Raw genomic sequence first — 18657 nt, 5'->3', positions numbered from 1 at the left:
TGATAACATATCCAACCAGCCACCAGCAAGAGCAACCTAGAAAACGAATGACTGTGTCTGATTGGTAAATGGTGTTGGCCACATTACTCTTGTTCAAGCATTTGTAAATCTTCTCCATAACATTAGTAATTCTACAGATTTAAATATGTTACCTAGCTCACTAACCATCCACAACTTGTGTTCAATTTTTATTTTTATTTTTTTTTTGTACATGGTGGGAACATACAGGGAGTGCAGAATTATTAGGCAAATGAGTATTTTGACCACATCATCCTCTTTATGCATGTTGTCTTACTCCAAGCTGTATAGGCTCGAAAGCCTACTACCAATTAAGCATATTAGGTGATGTGCATCTCTGTAATGAGAAGGGATGTGGTCTAATGACATAAACACCCTATATCAGGTGTGCATAATTATTAGGCAACTTCTTTTCCTTTGGCAAAATGGGTCAAAAGAAGGACTTGACAGGCTCAGAAAAGTCAAAAATAGTGAGATATCTTGCAAAGGGATGCAGCACTCTTAAAATTGCAAAGCTTCTGAAGCATGATCATCGAACAATCAAGCGTTTCATTCAAAATAGTCAACAGGGTCGCAAGAAGCGTGTGGAAAAACCAAGGTGCAAAATAACTGCCCATGAACTGAGAAAAGTCAAGCGTGCAGCTGCCAAGATCCCACTTGCCACCAGTTTGGCCATATTTCAGAGCTGCAACATCACTGGAGTGCCCAAAAGCACAAGGTGTGCAATACTCAGAGACATGGCCAAGGTAAGAAAGGCTGAAAGAAGACCACCACTGAACAAGACACACAAGCTGAAAACGTCAAGACTGGGCCAAGAAATATCTCAAGACTGATTTTTTTTAAGGTTTTATCGACTGATGAAATGAGAGTGAGTCTTGATGGGCCAAATGGATGGGCCCGTGGCTGGATTGGTAAAGGGCAGAGAGCTCCATTCCGACTCAGACGCCAGCAAAGTGGAGGTAGAGTACTGGTTTGGGCTGGTATCATCAAAGATGAGCTTGTGGGGCCTTTTCGGGTTGAGGATGGAGTCAAGCTCAACTCCCAGTCCTACTGCCAGTTTCTGGAAGACACCTTCTTCAAGCAGTGGTACAGGAAGAAGTCTGCATCCTTCAAGAAAAACATGATTTTCATGCAGGACAATGCTCCATCACACGCGTCCAAGTACTCCACAGCGTGGCTGGCAAGAAAGGGTATAAAAGAAGAAAAACTAATGACATGGCCTCCTTGTTCACCTGATCTGAACCCCATTGAGAACCTGTGGTCCATCATAAAATGTGAGATTTACAGGGAGGGAAAACAGTACACCGCTCTGAACAGTGTCTGGGAGGCTGTGGTTGCTGCTGCACGCAATGTTGATGGTGAACAGATCAAAACACTGACAGAATCCATGGATGGCAGGCTTTTGAGTGTCCTTGCAAAGAAAGGTGGCTATATTGGTCACTGATTTGTTTTTGTTTTGTTTTTGAATGTCAGAAATGTATATTTGTGAATGTTGAGATGTTATATTGGTTTTACTGGTAAAAATAAACAATTGAAATGGGTATATATTTGTTTTTTGTTAAGTTGCCTAATAATTATGCAGAGTAATAGTCACCTGCACACACAGATATCCAACTAAAATAGCTAAAACTAAAAACAAACTAAAAACTACTTTCAAAAGTATTCAGCTTTGATATTAATGGTTTTTTTGGGTTCATTGAGAACATGGTTGTTGTTCAATAATAAAGTTATTCCTCAAAAATACCACTTGCCTAATAATTCTGCACTCCCTGTATCTGATGAATATATATGTACTCCTTCTCAGAGCTGAGTTTAACTTTACTTTCAAGCATTTAACACCAAGCAAAATAACATTTTGTTTGGAAGACTATTTATTAAACCTGTCACGTCACAAAACATGATTATACTAAGAAAACTTCCAAAATGGAAAAACTTTATTGTCACTAGCACATGAGATGAACCTTAAAGTTTTTAGATCTCCCAGAGTATACTGGGACTTCCAGAATTGCAGCCAATTCATTCTGAATGTGCATCTCCTCGCTGATACTTGTGCATGTGCTTATACATGTGTGCGCTCCTGTTTTAAAGTGAATGATTGCTAATATAGCAAATAGCAGCAATCATTCTTTAAAAGGTGTGTTTGTGCGCGTATGTGCGTGTGTGGTGGAGGCTTGGGAGGGGAGGCTACAAGATTAAAAAACGTTAAAGTGTCAAGGTCACAATAAAAAAATAAAGTGTTCAAAGGGCAACAGTTTGGGGCCCCAATGACCTACAGATGCATTGCCTAATGTTGCCTAGCATTGAAATTGTACAGCACTGAAGCCCCTGAACTGTCGACCTAGCAACCGTATCGAATCACTACAGATGCACAGGCTGGGGATAATGGTCCACCACATGCCCAGCTAGTAATAAAATAAGGCATATGTGGCATAATTTTCACCAGGAAGGCCAAAGAATATATGTTCATGTGTTTTTATAATTAAGGAGTTAATATTGATTATAATATTGATTCCAAATGTTTATTTCCGCTTCAATAATGCTCAGCATTTATTCCAAAAAGTTTAATAATTCTTGTATGGGGGGCTCTTGAGATTATTGAGTTCAATGGACACAAATTTGATTAAGGTACTTGCAATCATGCCATCGTTCACTTACTATTAAATGTTTGTGCAACAAAGCTAACGCTTTAGTTTTCTAGAGGAAAGGCGAGGAAAGGAACTATGTAACTGCACATTCATGGTGCCGGATGTAACTGTGCATACATGGTGCCAGATGCAGCTGCGCATACATGGTGCCGGATGTAGCTGCGCATACATGGTGCCAGATGTAGCTGCGCATACATGGTGTCGGATGTAGCTGCGCATACATGGTGAAGGATGTAGCTGCGCATACATGGTGAAGGATGTAGCTGCGCATACATGGTGCCGGATGTAGCTGCGCATACATGGTGCTGGATGTAGCTGCGCATACATGGTGCCGGATGTAGCTGCGCATACATGGTGCTGGATGTAGCTGCGCATACATGGTGCCGGATGTAACTGCGCATACATGGTGCCAGATGTAACTGCACATACATTGTGCCAGATGTAACTGCGCATACATGGTGCCGGATGTAACTGCGCATATATGGTGCCAGATGTAGCTGCGCATTCATGGTGCCGGATGTAACTGCACATACATGGTGCCAGATGTAGCTGCGCATACATTGTGCCGGATGTAACTGCGCATACATGGTGCCAGATGTAACTGCACATACATGGTGCCGGATGTAACTGACATACATGGTGCCAGATGTAGCTGCGCATACATGGTGCCGGATGTAACTGCACATACATGCTGCCAGATGTAACTGCGCATACATGGTGCCGGATGTAGCTGCGCATACATTGTGCCGGATGTAGCTGCGCATGCATTGTGCCGGATGTAACTGCACATACATGGTGTCGGATGTAACTGCGCATACATGGTGCCGGAAGTAACTGCGCATACGTGGTGCTGGATGTAGCTGCACATACATAATGCCGGATGTAACTAACATACATGGTGCTGGATGTATCTGCACATACATGGTGCCAGATGTAGCTGTGCATACATGGTGCCGGATGTAACTGCACATACATGGTGCTGGATGTAGCTGCACATACATGGTGCAGGATGTAGCTGCGCATACATGGAGCCGGATATAACTGTGCATACATGGTGCTAGATGCAACTGCGCATACATGGTGTCGGAAGTAACTGCGTAACTGCGCATACATGGTGCCGGATGTAACTGCACATACATGGTGCCGGATGTAACTCACATACATGGTGCTGGATGTAGCTGCACATACATGGTGCAGGATGTAACTGCGCATACATGGTGCCGGATGTAACTGCGCATACATGGTGCCGGACGTAGCTGCACATACATGGTGCCGGATGTAGCTGCGCATACATGGAGCCGGATGTAACTGTGCATACATGGTGCCGGATGCAACTGCGCATACATGGTGCCGGATGTAACTGCGCATACATGGTGTCAGAAGTAACTGCGCATACATGGTGCCGGATGTAGCTGCACATACATTGTGCAGGATGTAACCGGGCATCCATGGTACATACTTAATATTAAATGTTTGTGCAACAAAGCTAACGCTTTAGTTATTTAGAGGAAAGGCGAGATGGAACTTTGTAACTGCACATGGTGCTGGATGTAGCTGCGCATACATGGTGCCGGATGTTACTGCGCATTAATGGTGTCGGATGTAACTGCGCATACATGGTGCCGGATGTAACTGCGCATACATGGTACCGGATGTAACTGTGCATACATGGTGCTGGATGTAGCTGCGCATACATTGTGCAGGATGTAACTGCACATACATGGTGTCAGAAGTAACTGTGCATACATGGTGCCAAATGTAACTGCGTATACATGGTGCCAGATGTAACTGCGCATAGATGGTGCCAGATGTAGCTGCGCATACATGGTGCCGGATGTAACTGCGCATACATGGTGCCGGATGTAACTGCGCATACATGGTGTCGGATGTAACTGCGCATACATGGTGTCGGATGTAACTGCGCATACATGGTGTCGGATGTAACTGCGCATACATGGTGCCGGATGTAACTGCGCATACATGGTGCCGGATGTAGCTGCGCATACATGGTGCCGGATATAACTGCGAATACATGGTGCCGGATGTAGCTGCGCATACATGGAACCGGATGTAACTGTGCATACATGGTGCCAGATGTAGCTGCACATACATTGTGCAGGATGTAACTGCGCATACATGGTGTCAGAAGTAATTGCGCATACATGGTGCCAGATGTAACTGCGCATACATGGTGCCAAATGTAACTGCGTATACATGGTGCCAGATGTAACTGCGCATACATGGTGCCGGATGTAGCTGCGCATACATGGTGCCGGATGTAGCTGCGCATACATGGTGCAGGATGTAGCTGCGCATACATGGTGTCGGATGTAGCTGCGCATACATGGTGCCGGATGTAGCTGCGCATACATGGTGCTGGATGTAGCTGCGCATACATGGTGCAGGATGTAACTGCGCATACATGGTGCAGGATGTAACTGCGCATACATGGTGCAGGATGTAACTCCACATACATGGTGCCGGATGTAACTGCGCATACATGGTGCAGGATGTAACTGCGCATACATGGTGCCGGATGTAACTGCGCATACATGGTGCCGGATGTAACTGCGCATACATGGTGCCGGATGTAACTGCGCATACATGGTGCCGGATGTAGCTGCGCATACATTGTGCCGGATGTAGCTGCGCATACATGGTGCCGGATGTAGCTGCGCATACATGGTGCCGGATGTAGCTGCGCATACATGGTGCCGGATGTAACTGAGCATACATGGTGCCGGATGTAACTGCGCATACATGGTGCCGGATGTAGCTGCGCATACATTGTGCCGGATGTAGCTGCGCATACATGGTGCCGGATGTAGCTGCGCATATATGGTGCCGGATGTAACTGCGCATACATGGTGCCGGATGTAGCTGCGCATACATGGTGCCGGATGTAGCTGCGCATACATGGTGCCGGATGTAGCTGCGCATACATGGTGCCGGATGTAGCTGCGCATACATGGTGCCGGATGTAGCTGCGCATACATGGTGCCGGATGTAGCTGCGCATACATGGCGCAGGATGTAACTGCGCATACATGGTGCCGGATGTAGCTGCGCATACATGGTGTCGGATGTAGCTGCGCATACATGGTGCCGGATGTAACTGCGCATACATTGTGCAGGATGTAACTGCGCATACATGGTGCCGGATATAACTGCACATAGATGATGCCAGATGTAACTGCGCATACATGGTGCCGGATGTAACTGCCCATACATGGTGCCGAATGTAGCTGCGCATACATGGTGCCGGATGTAGCTGCGCTCAACTAATCATCAACTAATAGGGGTGGCAATCTCTGGTGGCCGAGACTTGAACAACATATCCGCATGGCTAATTTATATGCATGGGGGCGCCTTCTATATATGTACTATACCGAGTGGCTGGTGTGTGGTCACGTGATGTTTACATCGCGTGATGCACGCGCCATGCCATAATCTCTGACGCTTGAGAGGCGGACGGTGTAGGCACGCCCTCTATTGGATGGGAGGCGATCATGTGGTGTTTCGATACCACGTGATGCGCCTTCTATGCCGTTTTGGTGACTGAGGGTGCGGACGTTGTCGGCGCTGACGGGATTGGCGGCTGCATTCTGCTATGCGCACGCCATTGGTCCATTTTTGAGCAGGTGGGTTGTGACATTGCGTACATACGCTCCACCCGGAGACCTGCTGCACGGGCGGACGCTGACGGCAGGGAGATGATTGGCTCCTCTGTGGGTAACTCTCTCCCATGTTCTTCCGCTCCCCATTGGCTCCCTTGGTGCGGTATGATGTTGTTTATTTGCAAAGCGACTGGGGATTGGCCACTGATTAGAGAGCTTTACATGCGGACGTTGTAGGCTGTTTTTTGATTGGATATCAGTGCCTACATTCAATATCTATACAGGGACACGGGGATCCAATTTATATGCTTTTCCTCTGTGTTTTTCACAGGAGGGAGCATTGGGTGAGTGTCCCATGGACTTATTATACACATGTATTGTATTGTGAGATGATGACTACACTTTCAAGTATTTGTAACCATGCCTTTTGAAATCTGTTATGTGATTGGTGCATTAGCTATTCATGAATATGTATTTATGCTAATTAGTAGTTCTTTATGTGGTCCTCTTGTGGGCCTTATAAATCTGTGGTGAGCAGTTTTCTGTTAGTGTGGGCCTGCCATGATTTGAGAAAGGACTGAGAGCGGCCCGAAACGCCTGTGCGTCATCTGAGGCATACCCACATGTGGATTTTAATCGATGTAACATTTTATTGAAGATTGCTTAAGAAAACTGATTTTAGATGGTGCTTATCTGATGGAGTAAATAGATGTAACTGGGCACACATGGTGCCGGATGTAGCTGCGCATACATGGTGCCGGATGTAGCTGCGCATACATGGTGCCGGATGTAACTGTGCATGCATGGTGCCGGATGTAACTGCACATACATGGTGCCGGATGTAACTGCGCATACATTGTGCAGGATGTAAAAATGTAACAATGGTTCTGGTACCCAGTCTACCATCAGGTCCTATGTTTTTGTTTTGAGTCTGCGATTGGTCGCCCTCTCTGAGTGTTTTTTTCATTGGTCCATGTGACCTTTTAAAGAGATATAAAACTGAATTGTGTGACGTTTTATCCCAGAGAGATAAAAGCCGTAGGAAGGAGAAATACTCCGAAACAGCGGTCTGTCGCGGTTATGTCTACCTCTCTCACGTCTTTCCATTAAAAGTTTAATTTAATATACGTAGTGCTAGCGGATTCTTCTGTTAAAGGAAATACTGAGAATCCCCACCGAGGAGAAGGATCTCTTACTACCTATTATAAGTGCCAGCGACATAAGAAAAAGTGATTTATAGTGCATTTTACTCTGGGAGAAATGTACATATTGTACATACTGTATGGGTACGTGTTTTACATTTTACAATTGTTGATACCGGTAATAGTGTTTTTTTTAAAGAGGAACTGTTGTGAAAATAACATAATTAATAAAATTGCTTATTGTTTACAATAATCATTTACAGATTATTTAGTCAGTGTTTGCCCATTGTAAAATCTTTCTTCTCCCTGATTTACATTCTGAAATGTATCACTGGTGGTGACATCTTTAGTTGATCTGTACGGAATGTTCGTTTCTGAGAGTTCTATGCACAGAGGTGGTTAGTGGTTGCTTGGCAGTTGGAAGAAGTCGTTATTTCCCACAATGCAACAAGGTTCACAGACAGCAAACTGTCAGGACCATGGTAATGGCATCACACTGTGGGAGGGGTATCACTACAATATCAGCCATACAGACCCTCCTGATTATCTATTAGAGAAAAGGTAAAGATTTCTCGTGGGAAAAAGGGGATCCGCTACTGATTGGGATGAAGTTCAACCCTTGGTTACAGTTCCTCTTTAAGTAGATGACTCATTTTCTTGTGGCTGGCGAGATCTCTACCTATTCCGGCCCTGATTTTGTCTTCCCTGGCATTCCTGGTTTATGTATGCATACCAGTCTCCATTTATTTACCGCTTCTAATTTGCTCGTAATAGTTCTCATCACTGTGATGACTGGAAGAGGCACCTGGTGATCATATCTATGTTATAACAATTTAATTAACCTGCAGCAATTATTGTTTTTCCTCTGTTCAGGGCTTTCCTGATAACAGGTTTCCAGGTGACTGATTCTTTACTTATTAATAAATGAGTATGCTTTCCAATGATAAAATGAAGATATAAAAGTAAGTGCTCTGCGTAACCCGCTGCGCTTTATTAACATGCAGAACTTTTGTCACCCAGTTTAGTAACCCAAACAAAGTGAAGCCAAGCACAGTGATCATTCCTGTAGTTGGAATATAGGCCTCCTTTTGCCTGGCACTAAGCAGCAGGGGCAATCCCTGTGGGATTTTACACACCTATTTGCCTGCACTTTGCACAGAAACCTCCTTTTAAGTTCCTCTAATTCATAAATGTAATTAAATAATTACATTAGTGCTAATTAACATGAAACTGCAGATTATTTAAGCGCAAAAAACACTATTCAACTTCTTAATTATTCTTGTTCACACAGCATTTCCTTTTGCTCGCGCGCCCTAGGTGCAGATAAAGCAGCCCATCTGCTGGTAATTAGAACTAAATAATTTCCGACAATGTAGCTTATCATTTTGACTGCACATTTGATTAAAAACAGTGTACAAGCAATATCCTAGAGCTACAGCGGGGGACGAGGCTGGGGCGAGGGGATATGTGACCTCAGGGGCTTCGCTAGGTGAATGTTTGGAATAATCTGAGGAGCAGACAAGCAAGCTGTAATACAAACAGAAGATATATAGACAGATAATCCACACAGACATAGACACAATTCACACACATGCTATAAAAACCTTGAAAGAAATATATAAAAAAAGTAATAAAGATGAGTTAATGGAACAATAAATGTCAACTCCAAATAAATGCTAAGTAATTTGTGGGCAAGGAGCCCCAATACTGCTACACATATTAAATACAAAAGGTACATACGCAGGGACACAAAGTGTGCAATCACATGGCTGTCCATGCAGACAAACACACATGGCCACACGTGCATGCGCCTAAATGAAGACCTACTCATAAACATAGTAACATTTACCAACAGATGCATATGAATAACAATGGACACACATATGCACGTGAGGATAAACCAACACAATATACATATACATGCACATGCAAAAGCCCAAACATACTCACCTCAATATACTGTACATGTCCGTATGTAAAAAGATGAAACACACATGCACATATAGATTTACAAACAGCTAAGACGTATGCATAACAATACATAAATACGATAGAAAGTATACAAAGTATGTATAGAAACACAACACACATCGAGATAGGAACATGCGTCCAAACATGCATACTTAAGCATGTATAAAGGGTACAAAAGCACACATGCACACAAGTAGATGCTCATAAATACACACAAACCCAAAAAGACACACACAGAAACAGATGCAGCAAGACATCATGTATAGATTGCTTTAAACAAACCTAATACAAATACACAAGTAAAATACAAAAATATCATACAAAACATACATACAAACGTAAACCCAGAAGAAAGCAAACACATACATATAGACACATAAACACATACTCAGGATGTGTAAAAAGATACACACAAGAACACTGACATGCAAAAGCACAAACATATACCCCCACATATACACAGCTAGATACACAAAACGTATCCATATGCACAGGGAGGCGCAGACAAAGACACATGCGTTCTTACACACAGATACACACATATGCACACAGAAGATTCTTAACTCATTTCACACAGATGAAAAGCAAATTATCGGAAATGGCCCCTCGGCTGCTCATCTCCCTCCTTATCCCCCACATCCCATAATGAGTTTATTTGTTTAACTCCCCGAATTAAACGCCGCTTCTAGTGCGGGTCTGGTAATATCACTCTCATCATGTCGAGAACATTTTCCTGCAGAGACCCATCTGAATAAGAGAAGGTCCCCGCGCTGAACTCAATCAGGGAAGCGTAATGTGCTGGGTAATAGAGGTGGCTGATAGATCTGGAGGCTAAGAGCTCTTTACCTAATGATGGGATATGGATAATGCTCCTCCTGCACGTCCTGATGTGATTCCAGTTGGATGCCAGATGCTAAAAAATCAAGGGAAGAGCAATGAGTGAGAGAGGCAGTCTGGAACACACTTATCGGAGAGGGTGAGGGGGGTCTTAAGCTTCCTTCCTTCATCCTGCTGTACGGTTAATCCAAGCTTAAATTATATTAATTGATTTAATTATATGCTTTAAAAACATCTCCACCCCCCCTCCCTAATTAATTTAATTAGGCGGCTGCATGATGCGGCTGGTGAAGGGAGATTAAGGCCGTACTCGCTTTAATTAAAAGAATATGAATTAACACGGAAAGTGTTGGGTGGGGGGTAGGTGGGAGGTAAAGCAAATATAAATGAAATGGTGCACACTAATTAAAAGGCCGTGTTAAATACTTCTTGACAGAGCAATGACAGCACAGAGGTGTTTAATCCCCCTGTAAGTGAAGAGAGGTTTGATCTTGAAATGTACACGGGCCATACGATTGGTGCCTCTCTCCGCAATATTAAGTCAACACAACATCACACAGGAAGGAAGTTAAGACAAAGTACTAGGAGGAGGAGTCCAGGTCTACTGGAAGGTAGCCATAGACATTAGAGCAGTATGACAAGCATTGCTGATGTGTACCAGAACACATGGAGATACATGTGATCAGTTGATCAGCTGATAGATTTGCGAGGCTCAAATTTGCTGAGATCACTTCCTGCTTTTAGCATGTGATCATGACCAGCAAATCAGAACTTTACTAATATATCACCTGATCAAACTGATCGTATGCTTCTCCCTGAGTTCTGGTATGGATAAACCGCTATTTATAAAAAGGTGAACAGCTTGTACTGATGAAATAACACTAGTTTTCAGATCCCTGGATTTACAAATCTGATCAATTTCAGGGACAACTATAGCAAAAAAATGTACAATTTAAAATACCTACATATAAATGAAGATTTCTCCTAGACTAAAATGCACTATAACTGATTTTATTTCCTATGTTGCTGTCCTTTACAGTAAGTAGTGAAATTCTAACAGATATGTCATGTTTTGGACTAGTCCATCTGTCATGTTTTGGACTAGTCCATCTCCGCATGGGGGATTCTCAGTTATTTCTTTATTTACAAGAGCACTTACTGAACTACAGTTGCTAAGTTCAACTGCCAAAAAAGTGAGCAAACGAGTAGGGAAGTTGGATGACATATTTGTATAGATCCTCTCCAGGGAGTGCTTTTGTAAAGAATGAAGGTAATACTGAGAAGCTTCTATTAGGAGATGGACTAGTCCAAAATCTGTCGGATCTGTAAGATTTTTACTACCTACTGTAAATGACAGCAACATAGCAAACAAGTAATTTTTAGTGCATTTTACTCTGGTAGAAATACACATTTTATATGTATGTATTTTAAATTTTACATTTTTTTGTGATAGTGGTCCTTTAAAGTGATCCTGTATCCAAACCTTGTGAGGTAAGCCAAACCTGTGAATACATGATACAGGTTGCCATTATACAGGTAGCTCCATGTCAGGCTTCAGTATACTATTTATTTGCTTTGAAACTGCCCTCTCTCTTATTTTCATACAGTGGTAATCAGGCTCAAGTCAGCAACTGCAACGGTGTCTTCCTGGTTCAGTAATCTGTTACCATTGGCCAACTACCACCATGTCTAGTCATGTGAAAATGGGGTTAGGATTAGTGAACACCAGTCCTCAATTAATCTATAACAGACATTCCCGAGAAATGGATAAAACTGGAACCCAAGGCCCCATGGTAGCTCATATCTGTGCTTCTTGCCCATAGCAACCAGCCATTTATATTCATCAGTTGCATGTCAGAAGTGTGAAAAATTTCAGGGGTAACAACAGTCCATATCGCATACACAGAGGGATGCAGAAAAATATATTCCTGACACTCTGTAAGGACCTCCAGACTGATTGATACCTGCAAGATTGTAAAAGTGAGAAACAGGGCACTCTTCACTAAAACTGGTTATCCTTTGGCTATGAACCCTACCAGTTATTCTGCCATTAACCAATTTGCTTTCTTTGAGGATATGCCTGAACCAATCCAACTAGGTTGGAAAAGACCAGTTTACATCTATACCGTGGACTTTTGGATACTTTTGCTCAGCCTGTTCAGTAATATTGCAGAGTAAGGAAGAACTCCTGTCTTGTCCTTTGCTTTCCTACTGACATTCATATGCTGCTCCCCTTCTTGTTATCTTGACCCTGTAAGAAGAAGCCAAATGACTTCTTTGCCATAATTATTTCCAGATCCAACTTGCACCTGTAACTCACCAAGCCTTTTCATCTGCCTTCATAAACTACATTCCACTAAAGCTTTCAAGTAAAAACGTAAAGTGGCCGCCAATAAATATGAAAGGAGGACCAGTGATAAGTGGCTTTCTGTTCATTTTTTATACATTTTGAATACAGTGTAATGTTGTTTGGACTATGCAATGCTTCAGCCACTTTTCAATTTGTTGTTAATATTATTTTTGATGATGGTATTAATTTATTTACAGCTGTTTTAGATGATATTCTGATATTCCCTGCTGTCCTGGAAGAATATAGAACCAGCGGAGAGAAAGTACTGCGTGATCTATGAATGTATGGACCTCACAGCACTGGCGTAGGAGCAGGGGTCGCAGCAGTCGCACTGGCGACGGGGCCCGCGATCTCCTAGGGCCCGTACCGGCCCCTGCTCCCCGCATTCTCCTCTGTCCCCAGGCCCTCCGTGACAGCCGCTTAGCTCCGCCCCCAAATCGCGGGTAGCTCCGCCCCCAAATCGCGGGTAGCTCCGCCTCTCACAGGATCATTCCTGTGAGTTGCTTGATTCTTTCACCGAGCCCTGCCCCTGCAAATCCCATTGGCTGGCACAGCAAGGACAGAGCATGGGAGAAGATGGAGATGAGCCAAGAGCTCCCTTCCCCCAGGCAAACAGAGCGGGAGGTATGAGAGGTGAGTGCTGTCTCCCTCTTTATTTCCCTGTCACTGCTTATCAGCCTTTACTGTATCCAGAGCCCGCAACAGTGCTCACTAACCTTCCTCCACCAGACCCCTAGTAATTTCCTGTCTTTCTATCCACCCCCCAGAATTCTCACTAGCCCCCCCCTCAACCTCTCTCCCCCAGACTCCTAATAACCTCCCTCACTCCCCCCTCAATATTCTTCACCCTCCCTTTCCCAGACTCCTAACTGCTCTCCCTTCTTACTCCCTCGACCCCTAATAACCCCCCTGTCTCTTCTCACTTCCCCCTCAATATTCTTCACTGTCCCCCGACCCCTAATAATAGCTCCCCTCTCTCGCTTCACTCCTCCCTCAATATTCCTCATCCTCCCTTTCCCAGACTCCTAATAACCCCCCTGTCTCTCCTCACTCACCCCCCCCTAATAACCCCCCTTTTTCTCTTCATTCCCCCCTCAATATTCCCCACCCTCCCGTTCCCAGACCCCTAATAATCCCGCTCTCTCTTCTCACTACCCCCCTCAATATTCCTTACCCTTCCTCCCCCAGATCCAATGCTACCGGCGTCACATGGTGCACACGCCTGTTTGCTGAGGACACTGGCCTGCAGTGACAGCTATATTGGCCTGTCTGCTTCCACATCACTTGAAAGAATACACAGGGCACTGGCAGAGTAAGTAGGGGGGGGGGGGGGGGGCCATGTCCAAATTCTGCATCGGGGCCCTGAGGTCTGTAGCTACGCCACTGCCTCACAGTAAACTGGAATAGCCTGCCATTGAGGAATACAGCATCAAGTTTTTCGGAACTTATTATCTTCACTCCCGAGATGGTCATAGACCCTCAAAAATGTCAGCAATTCTTACCTGGTCAACGCATATGGATAAGAAGGCAGTTAAAAGGTTCATTGGTTTTTCTAGTTTCTATCAGAAATATTTCTGGTTTGGTGTTTCCTTGATGATGTTTCAATCTCAGAAACTGCAATAGAGACTATTTTGTGCACTGGGTCCAAAGCTCTTTTCCCCCAGTAGCCCTTTCATCCTGCCTGAAATAAACTATAACATTGGTGAGGGAACAAACTTGGGAGTTACTTGCACTAAAAGCCGACCTTGAGGATTTTGTGATATCTTCTGGAGGGCGACTCCCATTCTAAACTCATTTTTACAGATCATAAGAACTTGAGATATCAATGGCTGGTCAAACAACTGAGACCTAGACAGGCCAGATAGAATCTATTTTTCTCCAATTTTACTTCGTTTGATGTTTGGCATCCATAAACTACAAAAATGTCACACTCTTATAAATGTTCTCCAAAACACTTGAGTTAACCTTCTAGGCACCATTCTTTCTACAAAACAAAATTCCCTAGAGAAAACAGATCTCATCACACAGATTACATAAAGGTGCCCATACACTTGTTGATTGATCTCTTAATAGAAGAAGGACCATGAACACTGTTTACTGGCTCCCAGGTATTATCTTGAGAACTGAAACTTTTTCAGTTACAATGTCTTAACACTGACCTTCTAGAATGCCTTCAATCTCAAATTTAAATCAAACTTCACTAAAGCAGGTGGTGGAAGAGGAGAAGTCTGACCAGGAAATTAATCAGAAATAAAGAAATGTGAAAAACTGGATAAACTTTCAGAATTTTGAGCAAACTGCGCTCAGCAGGTAATGGTCAACCACCGACCAATAAGTAATGTTCACACTTTAGGCTGAGTGAGTGCTGGTTGGCTTTGCTATACAACCTGCTCCAGGCATGGCATAGGCTAGTGATCTAAACTCCATAGGAGTCTATACAGAGGGCCTGGTAGTGCCAGGGAAATCATTAACAAGTGCCAGTCTGCACTTCTCAGTGATATTGAAAACATGCTAAAACTACTAGTCGGTGCCTGCTAAAGGCACCAGTCATTAGCCTCAATTCACAAAGCTTATCTCCTGTCTTTAATAACTCTTCTAGAGTTGTTACCATGGTGATAAGGCATGTAGTATTCAGGAAACATTTTTCCTCAGGCAAACCTAAAGTTAACTCTTTAATCCTTAAAATAACTCCAGAGTTAAAGACAGGCTGTTCATTAACTGCGTATGAAAATAACTACAGAGGAGGTAACTTAACTACAGAGGAGGTAAATTAACTACAGAAGAGGTAACGTAAGGAATGAAGAGATAAGATAACTCTCTTACTGTATGGACGTAAGTTTTCTCTTGCCTTATTATCTCCAGCATGATCATAGTGAATTGAGGCCAATGCCTGTTATAAGGCCCAGTTAGTGCTGAGCAGCTCCTGCAAACATGTCAGTTAAAGCTAGCATTTTCCAAGTGTCACTGTAGATTGCTGATGCTCTTTCAATCCAATGGTACCTAACTGAAACAGTCAGTCTGTCTCTCAAACATTATAAAGTAAAGTGCAGATAAGCAGTACTGTACATGTTGGCATGGTGAAGTAAATATTCTTAAAGAGGAACTTCAGCCTAAACAAACATACTGTCATTAAGCTACATTAGTTATGTTAATTAAAATAGATAGGTAATATAATCTCTTACCCACCCTGTTTTAAAAGAACAGGCAAATGTTTGATTTCATGAGGGCATCCATCTTTTTGGTTGAAAGAAGGTGACAGGGAGCATGAGACACAGTTCCAACTGTCCTGTGTGCTGATCACCCCTCCCAGTTGCTAGGCAATGTGAATAACAACATAGGAAATCCCATCATGCTTTGCACAGTATCAAGGAAAAAAGCCAGGGCAGTTTTCTTTGATGGGTGGAGCTTAGCTAAAAGTGCAGCTAAAAATGATGCTTTGGTAAGTTAAACAAAGTTCTGATGCTGTAAAACTGTTAAAGAAACACCAAACCTTTTCAGTTCTGCTGAGTAGATTTTTAGTCCGGAGGTTCACTTTAAGTATTAATGTATTTTATCTGACTCTTAAGGTATCATATAGTGTGACTAGTGTACCTAAAACATCAAGTCTTTTTTTTGTGTCCAATAGTCAATCCATAGTGGTTATTCTTTACTTCACCCAACCTTATTCCTGGTTTTATTCACTCACTCCTGCCTTCAGTCCTTCCTAATACATCTGATTTTTCCAAATAGTATGGTCATCTTTTGATGTACCAAAAATATGATAGCTTCAGATATGTAACCTTGACCTTGAACATTCAGTCTTTAAATACTGACAAGTCTAGGATCATAGAGTATTGACTAACCTTTGCTCTGGATCGGAAGTTCTGTAAATGGCGATCTCGGGACTCCAGTAACATCTTCTTTACACGAGATCTCTGCACATACAAGAGCCAGGCAATAGCAATAACACCAGCAGCCCATCGTTGCCGGCGATATGCCAGGTAAGCAACTCGATCTCTGTAACCTTGCCATATTGTTTGGATCTTCAGAGCAGCTGCTGTCTTTCCTTCTCTTCCCTTGTAGCGCTGGCCTGGTTGGTTCAGTAGGTTGTAAACCCATGACCTGTTCTCCAATACAGACAGCAGCTGAGATACAGTTGGAGTCTTACCCAGCTCCAGGTCCAAAAGGGCTGTTCTCACTCTTTCTCCATTTACCACTGCAACAGGTACAGCATAATCTTGAAGTAGTTTCACTAAATTTTCCAGAAATGTGGTAAAGCTTCCCCAGCTGAGACAATAGTGCTGCTTAAAGGTCAAAAAGTCTGTTGCCTGGGCATCGATCATACCATTGTTGATGGCAAAGCAGTGTCCAATGGGTGGACTAACTGTAGTCAATGCCCAGTGATCCTGTTAGGAGACAAACGTTAAACTTTAGTGTAGTAAGAAAAATTAAATGAGGACACTTCAAGTGACAGGGTCATGGGGTACATAGTTTACTTAAAGAGGAACTCAAGTGGAAATAATGGAATTAATAAAATTGATTATTTTTTACAATATTCATTTACAAATTATTTAGTTAGTGTTTGCCCATTGTAAAATCTTTCTTCTCCTTGATTTACATTCTGAAATTTATCACAGGTGGCAATATCTTTAGTGCTGTCAGGTGATATCTGCAGAATGTTCCTTTACTTTGTTAGTTACAGTATATGCACAGAGGAAGATACTGGTTATTGGCAGTTGGATAAAGCCATTATTTTCCACAATGCAATGAGGTTCACAGACAGCAAGCTGTCAGGACCGTGGCCCTAACATCACACTGTGGGAGGGGTTTCAATACAATATCAGCCATACAGATGTCCCCGATGATCTATTAGAGAAAAGGTAAGTTTTTTTGGGGAAAGGGGTACAAATCCTTGATTAAAGTTCCTCTTTAAAGAAAAGCAGAATTTCTAGGATTTTGAGTGGATGGACTAAAAAGAACCTTACAGCTTCATAATACAAAATAATATTAATAATAATAATAATAATAAAAGATTGTCCCATAAAAGCAAAATGCTTGGTATATGGTTGCTATAGGAACTGTTGCCTTATTCAGTTTTGGGTTTAGTTGGACTTGAAATCACTTTACTGCTTTTGTCCTGACATTTCTCATACAACCTACATTCTCTGCAATTCCCGGTGGTGCTGCTGGTAAAAATATTGGCAATTTACATTACCTTTATTTCACTACGCACTTACCTGTCACCCATTCTCACTTGAACCCTCTGTTCCTAATGCCTAGACCTTACACATCTAACATTAAATTTCATTTCAAAGGAAATTTGTTTGAAAGTCGATCCAACCTACACCTCAGCAAGTTGTGTGCTGATCAATGCAATACAAAATAAATATGGCGGTTAAATCCCCCCTACTCCTCCGCCTCTTACAATCAGGGAACACCGTTCCTAATAGAATGTTTGATCAAAATGTGATGATAGCTGACTAAACAAGGACCTCATTTTAAATGCATATCTGTTCAGTTTGATGTTTTTCTGGAATCATATAAAACATTGCTATGGCCTGCATTACACACAATTCCAAAAATCACTCAGTGTATGGGCAGATCGACCATGAGACAGATTCCTCTCTCAGAAATTGGCCTAGTGCCTCCGACGCCTGCCTGGCCGTCCCTCCAAGCGTAGGAGTGTGCACATGCTCATTAAAGTTTCACCTCTCAGCCGGCACGACTCCTGGTCTCTTCCGTGTATAGCATCACCGCAAGCGCCTGTACCACGGATCAGGTGCATGTAGTGATGTCCCAACATATGCCTGGTGGTACACTTGTGGTGATGGCAGACATGTAAGGAGACCAGAAGTGGAGCTGGCGGAGAGAGGTGAGACTTTTATACTACATACAGAAACGGGGGAGGGGGGGGCACCGGCCAGGGGGTACGTTGGTTATTGTGATATTGATCGCAATTACTGTCACACGCCTGATTAAGCACTTGTAACTGAGATTTTCCAGTATGTTGAATCAATCCTTTCGACCGATAGCGGCACCGATTCTCTTTCAATTCATAAAATTATCGGATGGTCGATCAGACCGCAATATCAAGTGATG

At 43.1% G+C, this 18657-nt stretch overlaps 1 protein-coding gene across 2 annotated transcripts in view; it reads right to left on the bottom strand.

The window, feature by feature from the left end:
• The window catches only part of IQCH (IQ motif containing H), a 185918-nt gene that overhangs the window by 101652 nt on the left and 65609 nt on the right, over positions 1–18657 (bottom strand). For both annotated transcript variants that reach the window (XM_068275033.1, XM_068275034.1), the window contains 2 exons: positions 16422–16964; positions 10239–10305 (listed from right to left, as the gene is read on the bottom strand). In XM_068275033.1, the coding sequence (XP_068131134.1) occupies positions 10239–10305; positions 16422–16964 (610 nt within the window). The remainder of the gene's footprint in view (positions 1–10238; positions 10306–16421; positions 16965–18657) is intronic.

This window comes from Hyperolius riggenbachi, chromosome 3 (genome assembly GCF_040937935.1).
Source record: "Hyperolius riggenbachi isolate aHypRig1 chromosome 3, aHypRig1.pri, whole genome shotgun sequence".
In the NCBI taxonomy this organism is placed as follows: Eukaryota; Metazoa; Chordata; class Amphibia; order Anura; family Hyperoliidae; genus Hyperolius; species Hyperolius riggenbachi.
The sequence above is the reverse complement of the archived record's forward strand: the minus strand, read 5'-3'. Positions and strand labels throughout refer to the sequence as shown.